Genomic DNA, 26,766 nt, shown 5'->3' on the forward strand with positions numbered 1-26,766 from the left:
ACCAGCCAAAGTATAACTGCCATAATTATTTTATGTTGATTAAAACTTCTACAGTTTTAGGGCTCCAAGTCTTTTGTTTAATTCTATGTATGGGTATCATTTATTCTCTGAGGTGCATCTCAAATAAATACATCGGTTGGTTTACATCAGAAATCTGTGAATCAATTCAATATTAAACATGAACACTGTTCTTTTCTTTCAACGATCTTGATATCTATATCATTAACGGGAAACTTAATACCAAAAACTTATAATAAAAGAGATGATTTATAGAAATGATGCGCATTTGCATTCAAAAAAATATCAAATACTTTAAGACATAGGGTCACCACTGACAATCATGTTTCATGAAAGTTGCAAGTGTCAATCAATATCTACATTTTAACTCATTTAACTAAATTTTACCCTAAATTAAATCATATATATTTAAACTTTTTTATGGTGTTAGATAAGGTTTACTAGTCAAAGGCTAAATACATATCAGTTCCATTGTCACATATGTTAGCAATCATTTTGTCCAAAGTCTTCATAGGGCAAGCAGGTGTCAACAAAGTATCAACTCACCCACACTCTTTTTCTTTATGGTCTTTTTGCGGGGATTCTTTTTCTTTTTCTTTTTTTGGTTGCAATTTGGATAACTGTTTCTGTTTTTCTTTGTACATTCTTTGAAGTTCAGCCAAGCGTATCCTCATGTCCAGTTCAATGGCATTGATTTCCTCCTCTCCTATGTCAAGAAAAGAAGGGAGGTCTGTTTTTCTGAGTTAAATGGTTTATTAAGAACCCAATATATGTAATTGTTAATAAAATGTGTCAGTTAAAAGCTATCTCTTTTCAAAGTTTCTTAAAAAAACAAAGTATTCATAAAACTACAAATAATAGTAAAGTTACTAGGAATAAAGCAACTGAATGATCTACATATTTTTATAAATCCACGACAACAATTAAAATATGTCTGTTTGAAATTTGTTACTATAGAAATGATGGTTATAAACTTTAATTTTGCATCTTGGAAGATTAAAAATAATTAGTAAACATTACTATGGTAAGTCGATATCGATAGCCTGATGATGATGATGAATTCAAGTTTCATTCACTTTCAAAATTTGTAATTATTACAAATATGTTTTCAATTCATCCTGTGCATCATCATAAATATATGTTTATTTACTAAGATTTTCGATCAATTCTAATAAATGTATGCTTTCCTACCAACGTCATTTACAAATTAAGAGGTTGATTCCTGACTGAATCGAAAGTGGAATCATTTCCTATAATGAAACTTAATTACCTTGTGGTATGCGTAGCCCCGTTGAGGTATAGTAACTCTGAGGTTCGGTCTCTTTTAATGGAGGTATTGACCGTGTTCGACTTATAGTTCTCTTAATTTTTGGTCTTTTGATAGGTTTAACTTTTTCTTCTATCTCTTCAGATGTGTCTTCTTTTATTTTGTCCTCTGGTATTTCATTTTTTACGTCATCTTTTTCGTCCTCTTCTTTTATGTCCTTTCTGGTATCTATTGATTTTGAACGCTTTTCAGCAAGAGCACTTAGAAGTTCGAGACCATCGACAGCTTGAAGGATTTGTGGATCAAGAAATGGATTATAGTCTTCAGACGATTTGTCCTCTTTCACAGACTCAACTGATTTTTCGTCTTTAATTTGATCACAACACTGATTAGATGACACTTTCTCGTCAGGTTTGATTAAATCAGGATTTTTCAATTCATTTGCGGGTAAAGACTCTATTGGTCGATCATTTTCTTTTTTCTGTATATTATGCAGTGATGTTTGATTTTCAGAATCAGTATTTAGTGTTTTAATTTGTCCTTTAAAAGAAACTGCATCATTTGGAAGAACAGTTTTGTCTTTTGTTGTTATTTCTAATTCAATAGAATCCTTGCTGGTATAAACAGTATTATCTTTCTCATTTTCATTTTTAAAATTTGTTACGTGCATATGTACAAAGGATTCTGTTGATGAAAAAGAAGACTCGTCGTCATCATCAATTATGTCTTTTTTGTCTATATGAACTTCATTGTCTGTTTTAACTTGGACGGGAGAATTGTCAATCATATCTTGTTCAGTGTCTTCGATCTCACTTGCGGGTACCATTGGAGAAGTACCTCGTGACTGTACTGTTGAAAGCTCGGATTTAATTGCTTCTGTACAAGATAGATTAGCGTGAGATACTATGCTAGAATTCACACTTAAAGGCACAGATCCCGAATACGAATATGGTAATGTTTGTGAGGATGTTCCAACTTCTGAAATAAACAGTTGTTGAGAAACTCAGAGTTCTACATTACTTTTCAACATCATAAACATGCATCTGTCGACAATTAAATATTTTTCAATTTCATAAATAAATACAAGTAATTTTGTTTATTATTTATGTATATGTTCAATGATAAGAACTATTTTTATGAAGGTTTTCTTAATTTGATTCCAGCAACTTGTTTCTATTCTTTTGCCTTTTTTAAATCACAAAACATGGATGCTTACCTGAGATTAAGTATCAGTTTCTAACTCCTAATGTATTGTCTATATGTGTTTAGTTATGTTTAGTTTCTATTTGGTTTTGGGAAAATAAAAATCAATATCGATTAGTTCGTTTGCTGCATTAACATATCATAGAATATAGTTTTATAGTTAGGACAATTGTTAACTATACAATTTTGTTTGGCTTCCATGAAAACAAATGAACACGTCACTACTATTTGATTATAATTTACCCGAGGTCACTTGTGGGGTAACCATTCCTACAGACTTTGTCTTCTTCTCGATTCCCTTTGCTGGTTTGGTCGATGTTGTTGTAACTTTGTTTTTTATGCTGCCTGATGATACCTGTATGTTTTGGTTGTATGTGTTCTCTGACGTGACAATAGTGTCTGGTCTATTCTGGATCTGTTTATTAGACATTTAATATTTAATTGTAACATTTGTAATCGGTGGATATATATATATATATATTTTTAAATCAAACTTTCATGGTTAGGTCTCCAATAGACACTTTTATTTATGTGCAACTCATTTGGTAATCAATTCAAATTATCATCACAACGTTTTTTTTCTTCACTTTAGATTCTTCACAACATGAAAATTTAAGTATTATCACAAAACTGTACGTCATCTTTTCGTTTAGTAGAACTTTAAAAATAAGGATCTTTTCAATCACCCTATTTATGTATTATGAAATATCATTCTTTTTTTAAGTACAGCCACAAAATCGTGTGTAATTCTTAATACCAAAGTTTCCTCGTCAAGAGAAAATATTATGAAATAGTCTATACGACTATATAAACATTATCAAGAATATATTGAGGAAGTAATTCCTATTACTCACCAACTGTTGGTACTGTTGCACTACAAACGGTCTTTCTTGGTTATGAGGAAGAATCTGTGACAGTTGATGAGAAGGCATTATTGGTTGAGGAGTTGCAGCATATGAACTCCAGATTCGGCTCGGGTCATAAATTTCTGAAAATTACAACATAATTCATTAGTATCGAATCTGAGCTAAAACAAAATTGATGAGTATTTTTGCACTCTTCTTTTATATATTATTTAAACATTTAGTAAAAAATTCCCAAAATGTAATCATGATTAATTTAAGGGAAACATCAGTTTTACCACCTATAACGGAAAAGTGTATGAAACTGAACTTGTCAAGTTCAATCGATGTTCAAGATTTCTGAAACAACTGAGGAGCCAAATTATTTCAGCATTTACTTGTACAATTTTATCTTGTCTAGATTTGAAAAGATTGAATAAATTACATATTCAATTCTAAAAGATTTACAATATAAAATAAAATGCATCTTGTCAATGACAAATGATATAACGAATTCTACTTGGTTCTTCTGCTATAAGTACAACATATTATGTTCAAGATCGTTATATTTAGAAGGTTAAGCGCTATAAAACCAGACTCAATCCACCATTTTCTACATCTGAAAATGCCTGTACCAAGTCAGGAATATGACAGTTATTGTCCATTCGTTTGATGTGTTTTATCATTTGATTTTTGCCATTTGATAAGGGACTTTCCGTTTTGAATTTTTCTCGGAGTTCAGTTTTTTGTGATTTTACTTTTTTTGTAGAGATTGTTTTATTTATGTGTAATATAAATTATTACCAATATCATTGGAGGGAATCATGACCAACTGTCCTGTAACAGAATCCTGTGCAATTTTGAAACCAGGAGGTATTGTTATGGGAAGTGTCTGGTCTGTAGCACTAGAAGTAGGTATAGAAGGTGGCATCGTGAATGGGATCTGTCCAATCCAGGACTGGTTTAACTGTGGGGTTTGCATCCATTGTGTTGGAAAATGTCTTGTTGGATCATCAGACCATGCAATGCCTGCTCCAGTTGCGGATCCTATAGACAAGGTAAATTACTTTAGTTTTTTTTACAATAAAATACTGTTTCATGAGCAAACTAGCTAACTTTGCAGACTGAAATGAGCGTACTGAAAATAAGTTTACCATTGATATATTAGGTTTTCACTTATTTAATGACAATATCAACTATGTAACAAGTTAATCAAAAATCACATTGTTATAATATAGAACTGGTTAAAATAAAATCAGTGACCCTATCCACAAAATCTCTTCCGAGTGATAGAACTTGTATGTCAAGAACATTTCATTATTACACATTCATATCGTATGAATGTTAGTGTAAAAAGACTCGCATATAATAAACGTTGTAGTAAACATGTGATGTAGGGGTTATCTCTCTTGTAACTTACCAGTCACTATAAGATTGGCTGGAAGTTGGCTCCTCATATCCACAACGTTGACATTTGATATTGATTTTGTGGCAGAACTTGACTGACTGTAAACAGAAGCATGAATGTAACATTAAACCAGTCGACAGGATTTGTTGTCATTAATCTTTTTAAGAGATAATTACACCAACAAAAAGTCGTGGTTCCCACATAAATAATTAAAAACAATTTCTCTACATTATTTCTATGTAATAAAGGCATTTTTGTGACCAGTATCTTTTCTTTTTTATATATATTGTTTTTGTGTTACATAGTTACAGTTTAAGAATTACAGTGCCATGTTGTTTCCGATGAAACTAAAACAGTTTATAATTCATTTAGGACATATTAATATTTGCTTAAAATAAACTGGAGGATAGAGTCGTATTTTGTAAAATTACACTATATTACAGAAATTCCTACATTTGAGAACGAAATATTTTGAAAATTACATTTCAAAGAATACAAACAACATAACAGTCTAATATCGGGTTTCAAAAAAGGTACCTCGGATTGAATAAAAAAATAAAAATCCCAAGTAACAATTTTGGACACTTGAAGTAACTTGTCTCATTTGCCTCTAAACAGATACAAAAAACATTTTGCATAGTTTGCATCCAGGAGAGTGTTCAATCAAATGTTGGTATGATTTGAAACAGGGTATGATTTATCTGAAATAAATTAGCACTGTTTATAACTTATTTTAAATGAAAACTTTGGAAGCATTCATCATCCACAGGGGAGGAGATCAATGAGATATAAATTTCTGAAAGCGTTGGCATGACTGTTCACTTGAACTGCATGAAATCACAATACGACCATTTTTTTTCTCACAAATATATAGTTAAATCATGCTAGTTCATACATTTTAGACTGGATTACTTGTTTTTTTAAAAGATAAATTACTTGCATTAAATTATTTTAGAATGTTATCAATGCAAAATATTTCCTAGATTTGAAAACTAATTTTGTTGGCGCAAATCAAAACATGTTTTACTAAAATATTTTTGAAAATATGTGATTTTGACAATTTATTCACAAAATGTGAAAACATATCTTTTTATTTAAACTACTTAAATTCCAACTAAATCCAATGTATTGTTTTAAAACCAAGTTTTTTATTTGAGATATTCCTGAAATTTACTTTATTGATTTTGGTACCACAATCAATGTTTTCTCTCTCCCTAAAACTGGTTTCAAAAGCAAAATTTTCCTCGATTCTTATATTCTAAGCCCAATTTTCTTCCTGAAGACTTCTTGCTAACATCTGCCCGAAAATAATCGCCAATTGAAAATGGTTGTAAAGAATTCAATTTTATTGCTTAATAAACTAGGACTTATAATTTCATACTTTAGACTATTCACTTTGATATTTCAATTTTACCAGAAGTTGCAAATGATTTTTCAATATTAAACATTTACAAATGCTAGCCTATTTCACTTAACTTTTACATGACTACAGGTCAAACCATAAAGTTATTTCATGTTTCTAATTTGAATTTGTAATAAAGTGTTTACTTTGAAAGTTTGATATACTTTCAGCTTTTTCACACAATAGAAATTCAGGTACTGTAAATCTTGCAACACTTTACCACCTCTGGCAGATATACGGATGAAATAACTGACATTTGAATGTTGACAGTAAGAAAATAAAATGCGTGTCATTAAATTCCGATTACTTTCAATTTTATAAACAGGTATAGAGTGATAGATGAGACGGAATGTAGTTTTTTGACATTATGGCCTTCAATTGTCTACTCTGACAGTTGTGTAACACATTTGTTTCATAACATTTTATTAAATGTGTATGTACATATTAATAACGGACATTCATCTTTTGGTCACTAGTGCATAGTTGTCTAATTGGCAATTATACCTTATTAAGGTTTTTTCTTCTTATTTTTTTTTTATAATATCCCATATGCTTTTGTTCTAATATGTTTAATATATTATAAGTTACAACATTGCGATATGCTGATATAATAGTAAATATATAGAAAATTTGTAATTATCATCTTGAAACAAATGCTGTTTTCTACTATCATATATTATTTCAAATGCATGTAACTTTGGATGCAAAATATTTTTAATTTCATTTATATTCCAATCTTCAGGAAACGATAAAGAGTAAAGCATAAAATTCTAAAACAAAAGTATTGCAATTTTTCAGTATAAGGTGGCCTTTCTGCTTCCGAATTTTTTTTTATTTAAATCAAGATATGTTCAAATTAGATTCACTTTATTCATTTTTTAGATTTATATTTATTGCATGAATTCACATAAACAAAAGATGTTTCTTACTCGTTTATTCTGCTTTGACTAGTGTTATTGTGGGAAGATCCGTTTAACGATTCGCCACCGTCACCGCTATCATCTGAAATATATTAGATATGTAATTATACAATATTGCATTAGCCAATGGGTAAAAAAGCAAAATGGAATTTGAAAAGTTAGTAAGCAAAAGATGAAAGATAAGAAGTAAATTTACTTTTTTTTACTAAAAAAATATCAGAATTTTAAAATTGACAAATGACTGAGCTTAATAAGATATGAAGTCATACCAAAGAATCAAAGACATTCGACTTAATACTAGTTTCAACTTCGTGAAATAATAATTATGAAATCATAAAACAAATAGTCAGAATAATTAAAAAAAAACCTTTTTTTATTATATGGGCTCAATGTTTTTTGTTTTCCTCAAAATAATTATTTGTAGAGAATTTTGCAAAACGAAATCAACAACCGTGCTAATGGTAATATTGTTGTAAAAGTAACTGTAGTATGCTGTACCTTTTAATGTGTTTTAATTTATTTATACTTGTATTGGTATAAATTTGCAAATCTGTTTATGTGAACATTGCAGATAAGTACCTTTCTTAAGGTAAACATGGTAAAGATCGCAATGTGAAAGTTCGATTAGCAAACAAGGTTTTCATTATGTCGAAATAGATATAGGAAGATGTGGTGTGAAGATGTGAAGATGTGGTGTGAAGATGTGGTGTGAAGATGTGAAGATGTGGTGTGAAGATGTCGAAAGTCTTCCAACGTATATTCAGGGATTTTGAGTGTATTGAATAATAATTCTATTTTACTCAGTTTGTTTAAAATACACTCATCATTTAACGTGTTCGCGCTTGTGGCAGTAAGATTTTTTTCTCTCCACAAAATCGTATGCAAACGATATATCATAAAAAATCAAAACCATATGCATAAACATAAAGCAAAAATAATTCTACATAAATAACGCAAGGAGAAGTATGATGAGTGTAATTTACATCAATATACTAGCTATGCACTATTTGCCTTAACCAAATGCTAATAATATATTCGTTTCATATCGTTTGTATTTTACTTGATCTTAAAATTGAGCATATAAAGGAGACTTGGAAGTAAACTTGTTGTATTTATATAGAATTTCTATAGCATTGTTAAAACATTGACTGTATTACCTTAGATATAAAAGATTAAAGTATCTTTTGACATTGTTAACTAAAATAATCAAACTATTGGAATTCATTTCTTGACATCAAAAGTTCTTACAATGTTTTGCGAATGTTAAACAACCTGTGAAGTTGTCTTTATGTTTTAACAAAATAAAAAAAAATCAATTTAACTTTTAACATTTGTTTCCAGACATGAATAGTTGCACTTTACAGGGATATTCATCTCTGAGTGACTGCTGTAGATTATTATGAATTTAAATTTTTTATTTATGAATCTGAAATATCTGAATTATTTTTTGTAGTGAACAAAAATTTCAAAACTCAGTTAACAATATTATTTAGAAATTGAAAAGTCCACTTTAATTTGGAATTATTGATTTTTGTTTACAAAGACCATTACAGCGAACAGCAGAAATTATGTTTGAAAACTATAACAGACCTGTATCATCTTTCTTTAATTCTTCCCTCTTTCGTGCCACTGCTATTCCTATAGGTATATTACTTACTCCTGTGAGAAAAGAATACAGACTCATGTCATTCATTTTACAAAGCTAAAACATTTCATCAAATGGGGCTCTCTGCACACTATTGATCCAACATGGACTGGCATGGCATTTGAACAATTCTAACATTAATATTCATTTGTTTGTTAATTCCATAAACAAACTATTTTAGTATGTCCATTTCTAATGCTAAACGAATAATTCTACGCTTGATCAAACCAACTAACGTGAACTTTGCCTTTATCCAGATATGGATTTCAGCTGGCTAGGAAGAATCAATAATGTATTACGATTATAAAACTATATATCTCATCAATGAACAAGAATTCATGCCATCTGCCATTAATGGTAGAATTGAAATGTCTGATTGAAAACATTTTACAGGTACTTAATCTATATATGATAAATCATGATTTTGATATTTTTGTTACCATATAATTGGAGTAACAAGGGGAAATAAATAAACCCTAAGGCATCTTTTGATCAAATAAAGGTATATAGATGCTTGAAGACATTTTGAATTCAAAATCTACCATGTTACCATATTTCATGGATTTTTCTAAAGAAATTTTCAAAATTAAAGTTTCATATCCTAAATTAATTTCTTTTTAATGCTGTTCTATTATTTATAATGTTCTCATGACTTGTACAGTAACGGCGAGGACATTTTGTCAGAATATTGCTTAATTTGAATAATTTTATCTAGGTTGTTTAAACTGTTAGTGATGAATGTATGTTGTCTTTGTAATGTTTCGGTGCTTTTATTCAAGATATCGATATGTTCCTCCTTTAATCTTGATCTCTGCACATGCTGCATGAGTGATGATATAATCGTTTCGTAATATTTTTACCACTGATATTTTAACGCGATTGATGTTTGTAGTCAAACTGAACAAAACAGTATACTGTTAAATCGGTCGTTATTCAATATCAATACTAAAGTTCTTCAAGACATTTACTGAGTATTTCTATTTTAAATAAGACAACCTCCTTTTTCAACCCTTATCATGAATTAACGCCATGATTATGTAAATGGCCCACACACCACTTGCATCAAAATTGCAAAATTTGAATTAATGAATTCTGTACAAATAAGATGTGACTATGATACGTTAATGGAAGTTATTGAGCAGTTACTATTTGATAGATATCTAATTGCATTCTGTATAATATTGCCATGATGAATATTCATATAAATGTTTCAACCAAAGGTTCAAAGAGGACTCTAATATCAGCAAGGATACATGAAGATATACTGGTAACTTATTATACTATGATTTTTAGTAAATCTATTATTTTCAAATTTACATTTTCAAATAGGTAGTTTACACTATTCGATTTTTTGTTCATTTCAATTGTCACTAGACCAGGGAAAGAGACAAACACTCTCTCCTCATAACACGTAGAGCCTACGTAGCATGTGACCATTGTTTAGATTATACGATGAGACTAAGATTTCCAATCTCAATATATCGGTCATAAAATTACACTCTCCTTGAATATACTAAACATTTTCTCTTATTTGGAGACCCTTATATGGATGTTTAATTTGTGGTATATAATGTTTATAAAAAATTGTTTTGAAATATAAGACTTAAATAAAATATTGCATTGTCTTGTCCATAAACCTTATTTCAGCATGATCAAATATTATTTTATAATTATACCAGAAAGGGAGTTGGTTAGGGAACACTAGTTAGACAGTAGCCTTAAAACACAATTAAAATATGATTTGTTTTGATAGAAACTATGAAGCAGTTTCACTTAAGAACGCATCTCATTCATATTTGTGCTTTTTCAGGCACATTATTTGTATGATATAACATGTTTAAACCATTAACTTGGTTACAAAAATCTTATTCCAATTAGTTTATAATTCTAAAGTGAATCAATATTTACTACTAATTAGTATATCAAAGACAAACTGACCTGACGATTTCTTGTCATCACATTTAGGTTTTATCAATACCCTCTTTGTTGATAGCTTCTGTTCTTGTTTTCTTGGAGAAGACAAAATTCTCGGATTATCTGTATTTGATTTCAAAGATTCAAAAGATTCCTGTCGTTTTGATAACACTTTACTAATTGCTCTGACGGTATCCTTCGATGTAGTCGTCAGTTGTTGACTCTCCTTATTCCGTGGCTTAAAATCTGCTGATGTTTTATCATCTTCGGTTCTTGTCAATTTGCTTGCTTCATTTATCTTTGTATCACACATAATATTATCAGAAACCTTATTATTCTCACTTGTACCTTCTTTTTTCTTTTCAGATTTAGATTCGGTAACAGTGTTTTCACTAGAAGTCCATTCTTTACTTTTTTCTAGAATATGTTTCTTTAAACATAAAGGCTTTGTAGAAGAGGACGAAGACGACTTTGTGACCGAGCTGACAGGCAAAGTCAATTTCATTTTCAAATTGTCTTTATCATTGCAATTGCCTAAGTTTTGTTCAGTCACAATTTGAACATTTTTATCTAGATTTGAATCATTCGCATGCTTTTTGCTACTTTGTGTTGTATTAGTTTCTGACTTCTTAGAACACGTATATACAGCTGGTTCCTTCTTTATTCTCATGTCACATGGTACAGTTTGAACTGGTTCCGAGCACATAGATGCTGTACTGACAGTAGAGCCAGACAGCGTTGGTGACAATAAGGCATGAGTAGTTGAGAACAGAGAATGATAATATGGTAGGGAGAATGTTGTAGCTGTAGACACTTTAAATGGATCTGAAAAATATGATCAGTATTTTACCAACTATTTTTGCATCTGATCTGGACAGTACATTCTAATAAATGTTTTACAATTGGTTGAAAGTCTGTCGTAAGTAGACCTATGTGAAAATTTTCAATTTCTCATCCCATTATTGGTAATTGTGGGGCGAACATCAGAATAAACGACACACAAAAAAATAACCACACATCTAGAGGTCAATATACAGTCTACGTGAATAGAAATATACCATGTCGAACAATCAAAAATTTAATACCTAATGTCGTTGTCTTGTAGAAATCAAGATAAATAAAAATATAAACACAAAAAAACACACAAAAACACAACAATAACACTATCATTCATACCAAGAATAAATAACAAAAAATTGTAATAGAATGCCAATAAACATAGATACCATGTTTCAATTTTCGCTTTTCAAAAAGCGCGTTTTATCTTCAAAAAGGTTTGAAAGTTCAAAAGAAGTACAAAGTTGGAGAGCATTGAGGATTTTAAATTCCGAAATGTTTTGCGGTTTTAGTTTGTAACCCGGAATTGTTTTCTCTCAATCGATTTATGACTTTCGAACAGCGTATATTACTAATGCCTTTATTTGTCAAATAAAGCAAAGATATTCTCTATTACTATGGTAGAAAATCCCAAGAACTTCGAAAAATTCAATGCAATAATTTTTAAACGGCTTCATTCCTTTTGGTCATCTATGTTAAACTTTAATGTACACCCCTCTTATACGTAAAGAAACAGTTAAATATATCAACCATAGAGCCAAGACTTTAAGTGAACCAAGTAGCAAACTGACTACATATTATAGTGTTTCGGGGCCTTAGGACGAAGCTAATTATGCTCTTTTATTGCATTTAATTTGTTACGAATAATTTAAAAAAAAAAAGATCGAATGTTTAAAAAAAATATTTAAAGAAGACCAAAAAAAAAAAACGACAAACCTAATTTATATTATCTAAACTTAACATAAATTAAACCGCTTTCATATGTTCCTATAAATGTTTCCTTCTTGGTTACCCAAACTATTAGCTTTCAGCGTTCCAGTTCAATGTTAATCTAAATCTTGAAATTAGAATAGAACGGAACAAAAATGTTTCAATCAACATGTATTTATGTAACATACAATTTTTTAGTATGGCCTGTATTGGATACCAGAGCCATATGCATATAATTTAATTTTGGATGAAACGCGTCTTCTGATTGGCTGACGTTATTTTGTTATTAGCCCATAGACATAATTTAGTCATGTGACCGTGACGTCATCAACGTTTTTTCATGGTTTTCTACGGTTTAAAATGGAATTTAAAATTAAATTTTAAGAAATGACTGTAATATTTTTTCTTTCTATTCGAAATAACATAAAAAATGTGGTGCACACTGTTAAATAACCCGCTACGCGCGTTATTCAGTGTGCACCACATTTTTTATGTTATTTCTTCATAGACAGAAAAAATATTACAGTCATTCCTTAAATAGAAAAGACTAACTGGTGTTGGATAGAAAAAAAAACTTAATGATATGAACACAAATAGTGTTGGATAGAAAATCCTTAATGATATGAACACAACAAGTGTAACTCTGTTGAATAGTAAAATAGGCATATACAATACAAAACTACCAATTTTTAATTAAGTTTCAGATGATCAAGATCTGTCCACCTTCTTGAAAAACATCACATATTTGTAGCTGTGCTTATCACAACTAGCAATCAATTAATACAAGTTATATTAAGGAAATTTGAGTTCTTGAAAACAAACACAAAATAAAAGAACAAAAATTTACCTTGCAACTTCACATTTTTGTTATTCACCAACATACCTTAAAACAACCCCATATGAACTACCGAACACGTAGATGGGGAGCAATTTACTCCCAGTTTGAGGTGGAGTTATTGTGACTTAATATTTGGTTTCTGTGAGGTATACTACGGATGTTCTTATCACAGGCATAGATAACCTTACCCGTATTGGGAACAACTTTTTGGAATTTTGGGTCATCAATGCTCACCATTTTTGTACTTGTTTAGCTTTCTAACTATTTTGATCTGAACGTCACTGATGAGTCTTATGTAGGCGAAACGCGCGTCTGGCGTATTGAATTATAAGCCTGGTATCTTTGATAACTAATTATGCCTTTTGTTGATCTTTTTATCCTTTTTTTAAATTTTCGATTGTGATGCTCTCTATCTTTTTTCTAAAGATCATGCTGCCTTACGTTTTCGATATATTTAAACGTTTTCCTCTTGCATTTGTCTTGTTTACAAAGAAACCGAAACCTTATTTGATGAAGATCAGAAGTATATGAAGGGTAACTTGGATCAAGAAGTATAAAAACATAGTAAGTCATCAAGTTGTCGAGAAAAACACAAAAGCAGCCAAATGAATATTTGTAGATTATTGATTGTCTGTTGGGTATTTTTTCTTTGGACAAAATAACTTATTTGTCTTTTTCGTAGATCTTGCCACCTCACATTGTGGCTACATTAACGATTTAGTCTTATTTACAACTAAAACTTAATCTTATGTACGGCAGATCGTATGTCTATAAAAACGTTCATGTAATATTTAAAACAAGGAGCAGGGAAATTTACCAAGTAATTAGGGCTTCGAACTATAAATAAAACCCCATATGTATAAATATATAAATTATTAACAGCAGTACAAAATGAAACTAGGATTACAACAAATATAAAATATCTGTATTTATCGAACTATTTACATGAAAATTGGGTAAGTAATTCGGAAATTATTAGCTGATATTTTTATAATTGATTTCCGGATCATTTGTCGTTCCGGAACATAGTTCTATTAGTGATCGTTTCTCGACCTTGAAAGATACAAAATGTAAAAAAAAATATGTTTTGATATGTTAATTAAAACAATAAATCGTTACATACAGATTAACAAATTCTTATACTTTTTACGAAAAAAAAAACCAATTAAGTTATGATATTTATTTATTTTTAACATTTTTTTGTAATGAAGTCATTAGGCACCATTTCTCTTTTATAAATTATGTTTTCAACCAATTTTCATTAAAAACAAATTAGTTTTCATTTCCCATCTTTAAAATAGAATAGAATCAATTTATTTGAAAAAAATATACATTCCACCAACGAAAATGAATGGTCAATGCCTTTTCACAATCCCCATCTTTTGACATTGGTTCAACTTTAAATGTTACTTTACACACAACTTGAACACTGCCTTCTGAATAATTAATTAATAATTAACACAAAATTACCTGTTGTAGAAACTGGTTTGATTTGACTAGACCCACTTGGAGATTCCAAAACTGAAACAATACTCGATGAACTGGTAACTGTTGTCGGCGTTACAGAGTTTGTACTTTTACATTTTCCAACTTGTTCTTTGATTTCGTTACTCATTTTCTGTTCTAAATTTTCTTCGGTGCTATCTTTTTCAGATTCCTCCAGTTCATCTTTCGATTTTTTCAAATCTGTATTTTCTTCTTGGCCTCGTTTTGAATCATTCATGAGTACATCACTTACTTTTTCCAATTTATCATTAGATAGTGATGTTATTTTTGAAGTTTTTTCCTCTTTTTTGCTGTTTTTATTTTTGTCCTCGTTTCTATCATCACTATATTTACTGACTTTATCCTTCTTTGAATTAACAGTTTTACTGACAGTACTAGAAGAAGATTTGGAAACTTGAGTTTTCTCCGTTTTCTTCACGTCTGACCGTTTATCTGTATCCTTAAATGTTTTCTGTGAATTGTAGGCCTTGCTGCCGGTATCTTGAACTTTACCGCTAGTCTTTGTCGAATCAGCTCGTTTAGATTCAGATCTCGATGGATCTTTTTTGGAATTCGATTCGGTCTGAGAATTTTGTGACCCAACAGAAGTAGACGGTACCATTTGAAGGCCAGAATAGAGTGCTGCATCTGTAAGAAAATCAGACGATACATAGTTTTGCAATATTTATTTTGATAAAATAGAACAAGTGATTTACTTTGTAGGAAAGATTATAACAACTTACAAATTTTGAAATGTATAATATTCATATTAACCAGTGTATACAAACTATTAATTCTGTTTTGCAAGTTTATTTCTTAAAATAATTATGTCAAAATGACCTAGGTTAAATAATATTGAAATATACTACATTTACCAATACTGTCGTCATAGCAACTACATAAACTTACCTTTTCGAAGATCATAAATCCTATGGTACCCCGCCTGATCCACTCCCCCTGCACCTAGGTTGTGGGCAAACAGTGAGAGGGATTCCGTCGCCGGTAGGTAAGGAAAATATGGCGAGTACAGATTATTGTTGAGCACATATCGGGAACCTGAAAAACAAACATATGGAGCTATGACGGCGAAGAAAATCAATAAAGCTTGAACGTCATCTGATTAGCAGAGTTAGAGAGCTTATGGATGGAATTCTGGTTTCACAAAATATAATCATCGAAGGATATATGTCAATAGGAGAACATAGCCAGGAATGATTAGTGCAAACATGTCTATTTCTCCTTATTTATCATATTATGTGAACAGTTAAGTTGTGATCTCCAAGGTCATTTTTTGTGTGTTGAGATAGATTGTTCCTAATGATATACATTTTATCCATGATCTATGTTTTGTTTTCTTCTTGAACTGTCTTATGCCGACCCCCAAAATGTTTAAGGCCATGTAGCAATTAGCAAGTTTTACTTAATTCTGTAAAAAGATAACGAAATCTGCAATAGTTATTATTCCAGTTGAAGTTATGATGTCTAAATTCAGTGAGAACATATACATATAGACAGATATATATATATGATAATATATGTGTGGCTTTAAAATTATTACATAATATACATGATATAATAGTCGATATATGCACTAAAACATCTGATTTGAATATCAAACTTTTACGTTCAATATGGTGAATAAGTACTTATTCAGTGCTGCTAGCAAATTAAACAGTGAACGAATCAACATAACAAAACATATGAAACCTGATTTTTTATTTAAAATTGAAAATGTTTCTAAATCACGGGAAATTGTTATTGTTATACAGCTGATGGTTATAAGAACTATACTATCAATTCATATGGAGTACAATGACGTCATTATAATATTATTAATTGGCTATTGAATATTTTATGCCACTAACTTGAAATATGAATATTTTGCCAATCCCTACAATGTACGTGTAAATATAACGTTTTACTGAAACAAATGAGGCTAATATTTCGTGTTTTTGGTATAGATTTTTAATGGGCAAATCAAATTAAACCCTTCAGAAGTTCTGACCAACAATATGTTACAACAATTTATTACAACTAACAGAAGCAAATGAAATGGCGCCATTATGGTTTTGTGACGTAGATAAAATTTTATATAAATATTCACTTGTTAGTTTTTACTTTGTTCAAAAGCCATGAAAACTTCAACAACAATTATCCGTTGGTATAAAATATATTAATCAGTTTTATATACGAAACAAAATAAGCATGTGTATGTTGTGTAGATCACATATTTATTTTTAACATTCTGTGTTAACTGCAAGAATTCAAGTTAAATAAATTTCTCCCGTAGGAAGACTGCAAATTTGATTACACTTCATACTTGACATCTATTAGCAATCCACAAAACTGAGAACAAAACTCTTTCCGAACAATATAAAATAATAATAATAAACTAATCATAGATACCAGGATTAAATTTTGTACATACGCCAGACACGCGTTTCGTTACAAAAGACTCATCAGTGACTTTCGAATCCAAAAAAGTTAAAAAGGCCAACTTAAGTACGAAGTTGGAGAGCATCGAGGACCAAAATTCCAAAACGTTTTGCCAAATACAGCTTAGGTAATCTATTCCTGATGTAGCCTTTGTCTGAAACTACCACTCCAATGTATAGTGATTTTGGCCCAACCGCCTTTGGTTGTTTTGTGTTGAATTTACATGGTACCATCGCTTCAAATTAGAGATATATTTAAATACGGATAGGGAACAATATCAATTTCCCCTTTTTCATCAGTATAAAGTAACCTTTACACTACCTGTAGCGTTAAATACAGCTTATGCATAGAAAGAAACATGTCGCATTTATATACTATAGTATACTTGTATACATTTATATACTATAGTATACTTTTTTCTTTGTAAGATAAGCGATAGTCACTATTTTAAAAAAAATATATATGTACAACTTGTTTATGTGTTCATTTAAATTACAATTGTTATTTCTTTGCTTTATTATGTTTTGATTTGTCACAAACTAAATGTGTGTATGACAATAAAGATATTATTTATATGAATGTTTACAAATGACAATTGTGGTTTAATATCCTACCATCGACATGTGACGCCCAATATTCCTCTGGAAGTAACGATTTAAGATGTTCTGTTGATGCCCCCGGTAAGTAACCAAGTGGGTATGGTGTCCCTGAAAAGAAAAAAAATGAGAAAGTTTATAAATCTTGCATAGTACCTTTTTTTACATTCTATCATTTTCATTAAATGAAAACACAAATGCCCGTAATCGACTTTGCTAATTGTTGAGAGCCGTATACAGTCATATTGTGTTAACATCATCGCCCTTTCGTCCCTGTTGAATTAATTCTTGTCTCATTAGTAATAATACCACATCTTTTTTATTTGAGTATATATACGTTGAATACATTTAAAACGTTCAGCAGGTATTTCGGACAAATATGAACGGGTTTTTATTAAATAAACCATTGAAAGTGTTGAGTTTATGTCGATGACTCGAATGAAAAGGGAGATGAACAACTATAGGTCGGGGTTCTCTGATACATTATTTTGGATCACTATAGCTAAACTTCACCTAACTGATGCTTTAACTATACTGAGAATTTAGGACTCCTGCATAGATATTGACATGAACATAGTTCCATGTAAGACAATTATACATCCTGAATATTTGCAGTTGAAATAAAAAGATACAGTGTATACAAATTATTAATATTTCTATGTTTAATGAATATCAATTAGCTATTTTTTTCACACGCGCAACTAACGTTTATAAACAGCTGCTCTCATTGTAAAACAAAACTTATCCTACCAAGCGTATAAAAAATATCAAATTTTCTGTATATTTTTTTTATATATTCAAACATTTTTATCACATTTCACTTATGGCGAAGCGTTTATGGAGGAAATGCACGCTATTTTTTTTAAAGGCCTCGGAATATTCCAATTTTCAAACTATATATGTTCAATTCTCTAGACATATATATCTTCGTATGAAAATTAACTTTTATAGTCTCATCTGTTCTTAAAATTGATTAAAATATTAGTTCACGGAAAGAGCAATGGTAAAATTATCAATGTTATATCAATGATATAACTCCTGTATAAAACAAGCTTGTAAGAACCTTGATCGCAATATGAATGATGCATTCGATCAAAGAAAAATATATCTTACATTATGACTACATCCAAAAACATTTCATTTTCAAAAGGAAACATATCTACTGTTTATGATAAGTACATATTAATATTCACATTGCGTCATATAGACAATAGTAATATGTGAGGAATGTACAATTTACACATATAAAAAAAGATGTGGTATGATTGCCAATGAGACAACTGTCCACAAGAGACCAAAATGACACAGACATTAATGCAATGAGCAAAGCCCATACATTATTTTACATCAACACTGGTTGTAAAAAATCTTTTTTAAGTCATGAAAATGATTTTAAAAGCACCTTAATTACTTATTCATGTTGATCATAATGATATACATGGATAATGTCTTTGTATTCATTGGTACATGTACAATTCAATTGGCGTTTTAATATAATATCGAGATCTATAGGTGTAATACCACCAAATCATGGTACGTCACATCCGGTTGTATACGAAAGTAAGTCGAAAAAATATTCCCTTGGATTTGACGGTTGTAGGTAACTAATCCTATATTCTATTGCAGTAAAACCATTTCTGTGTCATAAACATATGTCTTGGGTATTTCAAAACACCATTATTTTTTATTTGGGATTTCTATAGAAAATTTTGTAATCTTGAGGTTACATGGTGACTAAACCTTGTACACAGATAAAATAAGGGGAGAATTTGATTGGTTAACTTCCAATGATGGTTATTTTCTTATATGCAATGAAATGTTAAGTGAATTTTTTCTATAGAACTGGACAGGATAAAACTTTACTCATGCCAAGTATTTCTTTATTTGAAACAAGGATAAATTCTGCACATTTTTTTGAAAAGTGCAAATTTAACAAAGACTAATAGGGGACAATCAATGGTGGTATTACACCTATAAGCTTTTTGAACCACTATAGATGGTACAAAAGACTTAATTACCAAAAACAACAAATCTTGACAACTTAACGTACACAAACTCGTCTACTTTTTATAATAAATGAAAAGAATACAAATCATATTAATAATTATCGGACCACAGATAAATTATCACGTTGTGATTGGGTAAACGCCGTCACGTGGTGACCCCCTATGAGACTGTAGGGGGTTAGTAAGTTTCATAGGGGGTTCATGACGCGTTAATGGTGACGTCATCTATTGCTGTTGTTGTGTTTCATTGTTTATTTTTCAGAAAAATTCCAGCGTCCGATAAATTCGTTATACGGTTAACTACTGACCCCCTACGGATCCATAGAGGGTGAATAAAATTCATAGGGGATTCGGCCTCCGGCCTCACCCCTATGGATTTTACTAACCCTCTATGGATCCGTATGGGGTCAGTAGCAAACCATATAACTTATAATGGTATTTTCTTTTAACAGAATTTGTTTTTGAAAGCTCACAAAGGAATAATTGAAAATTAATGTACGATAAAAAAAAATGATATTATGCAATAAGATCGTTTAAGTGAATTTGTTGTTTTAAAATAAAGAGCTGATCACCTTTTTTAAAGTTATCCTGTGTATAAGTTATAGAATTGGCGTATGCATACATTTAAATAATCAAAGTCAAAGTCGCTCATTTGTCAGATGAAAGATTGTTTGAGAATATTAATGTCACTTTATTTTACGTCCCGTAATACGGTAATTAGATTGTTCCTTTGTCAAAACGTTTCTATCACAGCCTGTTTACAAGATCTAGAAGTTCAATAGACAAATATTCTAATTATTAGGTCAATAACAAGATACGTGCTTTATATGACTCCGAGTCATAAAGTACCGTTTCCTAAGATCTTTAACTTTCCCTCAAATATTTTGAGTTAATTTCGATTTCAGAAATTTCAAACTCGCTGAATAAATAAGTCAGAATCTGCACAAATTCTTAAGGTTTCTCAGATCCCCTCAAATATTCGGGTTAATTTCGAATTAGGAAATTTCAAACTCGCTGTATAAATAAGAATCTGCTCAAAATCTTCAGGTTCCTGAGATCCCCTTAAATATTTCGGATTAATTTCGATTTAGGAAATTTCTAGCTCGTTGTATAAATAAGAATCTGCACAAAATCTTAAGAAGCAAGTCAACTGACAATGTTTACATAACCAGTCGAATATAGAAAGTGTAATGTTTTTCATTTATCACGTATATATTTTGACACATTTTTCTATTGCATAATACTGTATAATAATTATCGCAGATAATAACATAGAACAGTTTGGTTATAGCATCTGTATATACACAACAGACAACCCCCTCTCTCACTCTGTCTTTAAATAGCATACAAAAAAGTAATAAAAGAACTTATACTCTGTGATTAGGAGTTAATTATTCGAAATAAACATTATTGAAAATAAAAGACCCTAGTAAAATAAAGATTTTTTCTGTTGTATGAATTGTCAAGATTCTTGGCATTGGTAAAGTTTCGCATCCTTGAGGACACGCTCTAAGCTTCTGATAATTATCGAAGTCATTAATCATCTGTGATGTGTGGTGGGTATGACTTATCATAATTTGTATAATGACTATGTTGCATGTTAAACTTTGAATTGTTACAAATTGTAGATTGCTTTTATATCTACAATTTCTATAATACATATTCATGTACACGAAGTCGCATAAATGAGTCAAGAGTATATCGAGGCGTAATCTTGTCGCACAACGTTTATGAATTTATTATAACAAGTGAAATAGAACGAGTATATACTATTAGTGACAGACAGCATTGTCCATCCATTGGTAATTTGTCAAATCAATAACGACTTGAGGGATTATGTGTAAATGAAAGGGTTAAACATCAATAACTTGATTATATATTACTTAATCTTATCATAATATTTCATAAAAACACTATGGTACCTCGGTGAATCAACGTTTTATTTTACCAACAATTAATTTTGTACAAAGTAGATAGATATACCAAATATAAAAAAAAATTGTTCAAAGTAGAAAATGTCTAAAAAAGAAGATGTGGTATTATTGCCAATGAGACAACTATCCACAAAAGACCAAGATGACACAGACATTAACAACTATAGGTCACCGTACGGCCTTCAACAATGAGCAAAGCCCATACCGCATAGTCAGCTATAAAAGGCCCCGATAAGACAATGTAAAACAATTCAAACGAGAAAACTAACGGCCTTATTCATGTAAAAAAATGTAGTTCATTATTTACCAAAGAGTATGGTAGAATATGTTTTGTTTATTCACAAAACGATTTGCGACGACTTTCCAAACTGACAAAAAATAACAAATTCTCTTACAAAATTGACTTCAGAAAGCAATACTAACGTACTATTGTACTTTAGTAAAGCTGGAAATTAAAATAGCAGTTTAACCTAATATTTATATCATGATGTTTATAAATTTGTACCCCAGTACATTAGGCATAAAACCAAGGATTTATAACTACGTCCTTGGTAAAACGTTACAAATTTTACAAAACACTTGACAGTAGAATACATGTTGGTCATAAACATTTCATTGTTAACTACGCTTAGTTGTATATATCGTATAATTTTTTTTTTTATATATAAACAAGTCACAGTTTTTTTACATTAAGCGCACTCGGACAATATTTATCGTTCTGTAATTATACAGTCAGAAAATAGGATGACTTGAAATAAGCGTTTGAGTGCTGATACGATGAAACTTATTAAACGGGTTAAATATTTGCTAAAACTATACGACAACAAAATGTATGTTAAGTTTCCTTGTATGCTGGATAATTCTATACAACTATATATATATATATATATATATATAAGTATGTCTGAGTCAGTGACAACTCTACAACAGATGTATCCATCGGATCGCCATCAATGATGGTGATACATGGCTGTGTACATAATGTATATACAACTCGTCTAAACATCAACCCAACAATGTTAGATCTGTAAATTTGCTTTCGCAAATTTTTGGTTCTTCCCTCGCCGGGATTCGAACCCATGCTACTGTGATATCGTGACACCAAATCGCCTGCACTGCAGCCGTCCCGCTAGACCACACGACCACCTGGGCTCTCAATAAAAGAGCTTTTGCTGGCCGTGTGTTACCTTTCCTCGTCAGCTTTAATCTAGCGGAGTACTACAGTACATGATATATAAGGCATGAAGATGTTATGTATATATTTCTTCGCACTTGTAACCTTTAATTAATTTTAGATAATTTCGGTTTTGTCATTTTTTTCATTTCCCGAAATGGCGGAAAGCATATAGTGTGAGATAATACAAGACTGAACTACAGGATTAGACGACAACTCTCTCCGCCAGATGAGTTATGTATACTGATCGTAGTATAACTTGAGTACGGAGTAGGTTAGACAGAAACTGAATAAAAACGACAAGAGGACGAGTAAGGTGAAAAAATAACAAACACAAGAGAAAATAGTAACAACATCCTCTAAAACTTAAGCTGTATACATCCCACTTCAAATTAAGTATAGTATATAAGTCATCACTGATAAGATTCTATCTAAGATGTACTGTTATATTATAACATTTTAAAATATCATAACACTTAACACTAGGAGTAAAGGTAGAATTCGGAACGCGCAATATACAGAATAAAGCAAGACTAAGCAAAAGCAAGGTTCTCAAACAAAAGTGATTGTTTCTGTGGAAACAAAGGGGAGTTTAAGTGCCACTTGAAAGAATGCAGCATGCGTATACAATCATTTTTTTTTAATAAACATAATAAAAATATGAAGTATCCCTCATTCAAAAAAAAAAAGAAAGAAAAAAAAATGCAGTGCTTTCATGATAGAGTGACGAGATACATTACTAAATTATTTGAGACGCGCGTATCAGGAGTGTATGATTGAATACTTTAGTTCTATACATACAAATACATATCGTGCGTTTTTTGCTCGTTAACGAACTTTTCAACGGTACATACTGAACATATCTAATGGGGCCAAATCAAATATATACATGTTGTATAATATATTCCAGTCATTTAAAATATGAAAAAGAACATAATTCCCATGATACTATATATTGACAATGCATTGTTGTAGCTAGGGTGTACTCGCATAGGACAACAAATGTTGTACTGTCTCATGTAAATATTTATAACAATCTATGCCTGTATCCTGGTAAAGAATATATGTATCTGAACTTTGACCTTGAATAATCTATTCCCATTCAATATCATAATTGCGTATTATAGATATATAGTTACTGTCTGAAAATTCTATATTCATATAAAGATTGGTAAATACTGACGTCCCACGAGAGGGGAAAGAGTTTATGTGTATGTCAATTATAATTTAACTTTCATTTTCATTTCTTACAATAGAAAAATTGTATAATAAATTGAATTATAATCAAACACAAAGTAAATTTAAACTTGCTTAAAAGGTATAATTTAATACTTAAATAATATTTTGCAGAATGCCTGGTTAACCGCACTGCTTTCATGGTCTAAGACAGTTTTGAAACTTGGATTAAAATCTTAAAAACCACAAAAATACAACCTATATATACAGGGTGTGTACTATATTATACACAATTTATATCTGTATGCAAACTATATAGGAATTTTTATCTACCGAATGGTTTTGTAAGTAATTCGCGCTTCATTCTATAGTTATTGCTGAAATCGTTCCTTATAAAGTGTAATATATTACATATATACATCTGGATGTCACAAATTGTATGCTACATTTTTTTGTCATCGTATTTATTTTCTTCCAAATCTATGCAGACTTTACCATAAACATTCCGGGAAAAATTCATCATAAACGCTATTTGTCTGTTCTTAAAATATATTTTAATTATAATGCCCTCAAACGTTACATATTTTTGGCTTTTGAAACTATTTGTCATGCACGAGAATACCTGATGGAGGTTATCCAAGAAACACGAAACACATGTTATGCGCATGCACGGAAGTTGTACCATGTTTTTTACTGTTGTCCTCAGACTTAGTCCATCAGTAATGAAGAGCTGTGTTATTTCTAAAGAACATGCTGCTCCAGCTTTTGAATGATATAACAATTGAGCTACACGGTTGTACAAAATGTTCACAGAATTAGGTCAAAGATTTCTAACACTGTACTACATGTACATTTTGATATATATGTAACAAATATGTAGCAATTGAGCTTCATAGTTGTACCCATGTTCATAGATGAATTCAACACTGAAAATCATGCGGTTCTATCAAATAAGATGGTTTACTTAATTGTTAACAATACTGAATATGTTCCGAACATAGTGTATCTTCAATAATAGTTATGTTACATGTTAAACAAATTTTATTTTATCTTTAAACGCTACGGTTCCAGATAAATAAGATTTTTATATGTATATTCGACATTTCAAGCTACTTTTAAGAATCTATTAAATATTAGAAATATTAGATTTCTGCTCAGTATTTTACGTATTTTCCTACATTCATTTTAGCCATTTTCGTCTGTGATAATACAATGTAGTATGGAGAAAACAATTGGAGATCACACATTCTTATTTACGTCGTTACATCGAAAGATAAGTAAAAGGTAGTGTGTAGACCAACCATTTGGAGATAAAGCTGGACACCCAGGAAAAAGATATATGTCTTGTATTGTGTATATAAAAAATTATATGACCAGTAATCATGCGAGATGAACAAGTATAAATAATCATCTCGTTGATACTTTCAATTTGTAATTTATCTGACCTTAAATTGAATCAAATTATCATCCTTTCTAATAAAAACTTCGAAGTGAAAACCTGTATCTTTTGTATCTTATTAAATAGTTCGACGGAAAAGCTTTTTTGTTGTAGAAATTTAAATAGTTTGTTAAAGAACCCTTTTTACACGTTTTATTTATCTTAAGGAATCACAATTGATCAGTTTTTGACAGACGATAAAGATTAAGTCCTGGCAAGCTTCCAAGTAGGTCAACGGTTAGTGGTACAACAATATTTAATAATGTTATATTTTTAAATTCACATTTTTTCCAGTATCGGTGAACATAGACTTCCTAATATGGTTGAAATCACTTTCTTGGCAAATTTATAACTAGTAAAAATATGTTATTATAAAGCTTTCAAATAAGTGATTTTACTTCATATTGCATATGCGATCTTGCATGTTTTTATGGTTAAATAAGTATATATTTATTTTTCTTTAATAAATGACTGAACTAAAAATAAATAATCGTCCAAAATGTGCAGACAATATCAGAGGAATTATACACTAAGACTAACAGTTTTGTCCGAGACTGATTGTGTAAATTTTTTTTAAATCCAACTAGGTTCGACAGCGAAAATATACAAGCCTTAAAGCATAAGACATTCTAATATGAAGCCATTTTTGATTTTACCCTATCTGTCAAAAGGTTAGTTTAAAACAAAAGAAACCCTGGTGTAGACACACAGTACATGCGGGCTTGCAGATAATTCAGTTGAAGTCTGAGCAAGGTATGCATAATTATATACTTCAGCCACAAATAGATAATGATGAAGCATATGTTTGATGTTTAGTTCAATTTGTCTTCATTTTATCCGCCTTCACTGAGAAAAACAACTTTTAACAATATTCATGTACATGAAAGCAGATTTAAATTTTTAAAATGGTTTCCAACGCAAATGTCCTCTATCATGTTGTGGAAATGAACGATACATTTTTTGAGTAAATGAGTATGGTATTAATTGCATGTATACACGTTCTAGGGCGTATTTAAACTTATTTCATACATATGATGTATAGCAATAATTATTAATGCAAAATTAACGTGAGAGTCAATAAAGATAAAACAATACTGATGACTGTAAAATCTTGCATGGTTGTCTAGTTTAAAAAAAAAAAAAACCAGCATCTCGACTATTGAGGCTTCATTTTGATAAAAATGTGGGGAAACTTCTTTTTAGCAACACAAGGCATAGTTCTTTTTTGTTGTTTCTGTTTTGAAATGCCACTTTATACGAGTCTAAATTGAAAACTACGTTCAAACCTATGATTGCG

The 26,766-nt window shown here is 30.4% G+C and overlaps 1 protein-coding gene across 6 annotated transcripts in view; it reads right to left on the bottom strand.

Moving 5' to 3' along the window:
- LOC143045566 (uncharacterized) overlaps positions 1–26,766 on the bottom strand; it is a 58,464-nt gene that overhangs the window by 16,853 nt on the left and 14,845 nt on the right. For 4 of the 6 annotated variants that reach the window (XM_076218165.1, XM_076218166.1, XM_076218167.1 and 1 more), the window contains exons 3-14: positions 17,760–17,852; positions 15,619–15,765; positions 14,695–15,357; positions 10,644–11,444; positions 8,651–8,719; positions 7,070–7,142; positions 4,751–4,836; positions 4,135–4,377; positions 3,343–3,476; positions 2,732–2,903; positions 1,289–2,263; positions 565–748 (exon numbers count right to left, since the gene is read on the bottom strand). In XM_076218165.1, the coding sequence (XP_076074280.1) occupies positions 565–748; positions 1,289–2,263; positions 2,732–2,903; positions 3,343–3,476; positions 4,135–4,377; positions 4,751–4,836; positions 7,070–7,142; positions 8,651–8,719; positions 10,644–11,444; positions 14,695–15,357; positions 15,619–15,765; positions 17,760–17,852 (3,640 nt within the window). The remainder of the gene's footprint in view (positions 1–564; positions 749–1,288; positions 2,264–2,731; positions 2,904–3,342; positions 3,477–4,134; positions 4,378–4,750; positions 4,837–7,069; positions 7,143–8,650; positions 8,720–10,643; positions 11,445–14,694; positions 15,358–15,618; positions 15,766–17,759; positions 17,853–26,766) is intronic. The other 2 variants (XM_076218163.1, XM_076218164.1) reach the window with 2 other exon arrangements.

Source organism: Mytilus galloprovincialis, chromosome 9 (genome assembly GCF_965363235.1).
Source record: "Mytilus galloprovincialis chromosome 9, xbMytGall1.hap1.1, whole genome shotgun sequence".
NCBI classification, from domain to species: domain Eukaryota; kingdom Metazoa; phylum Mollusca; class Bivalvia; order Mytilida; family Mytilidae; genus Mytilus; species Mytilus galloprovincialis.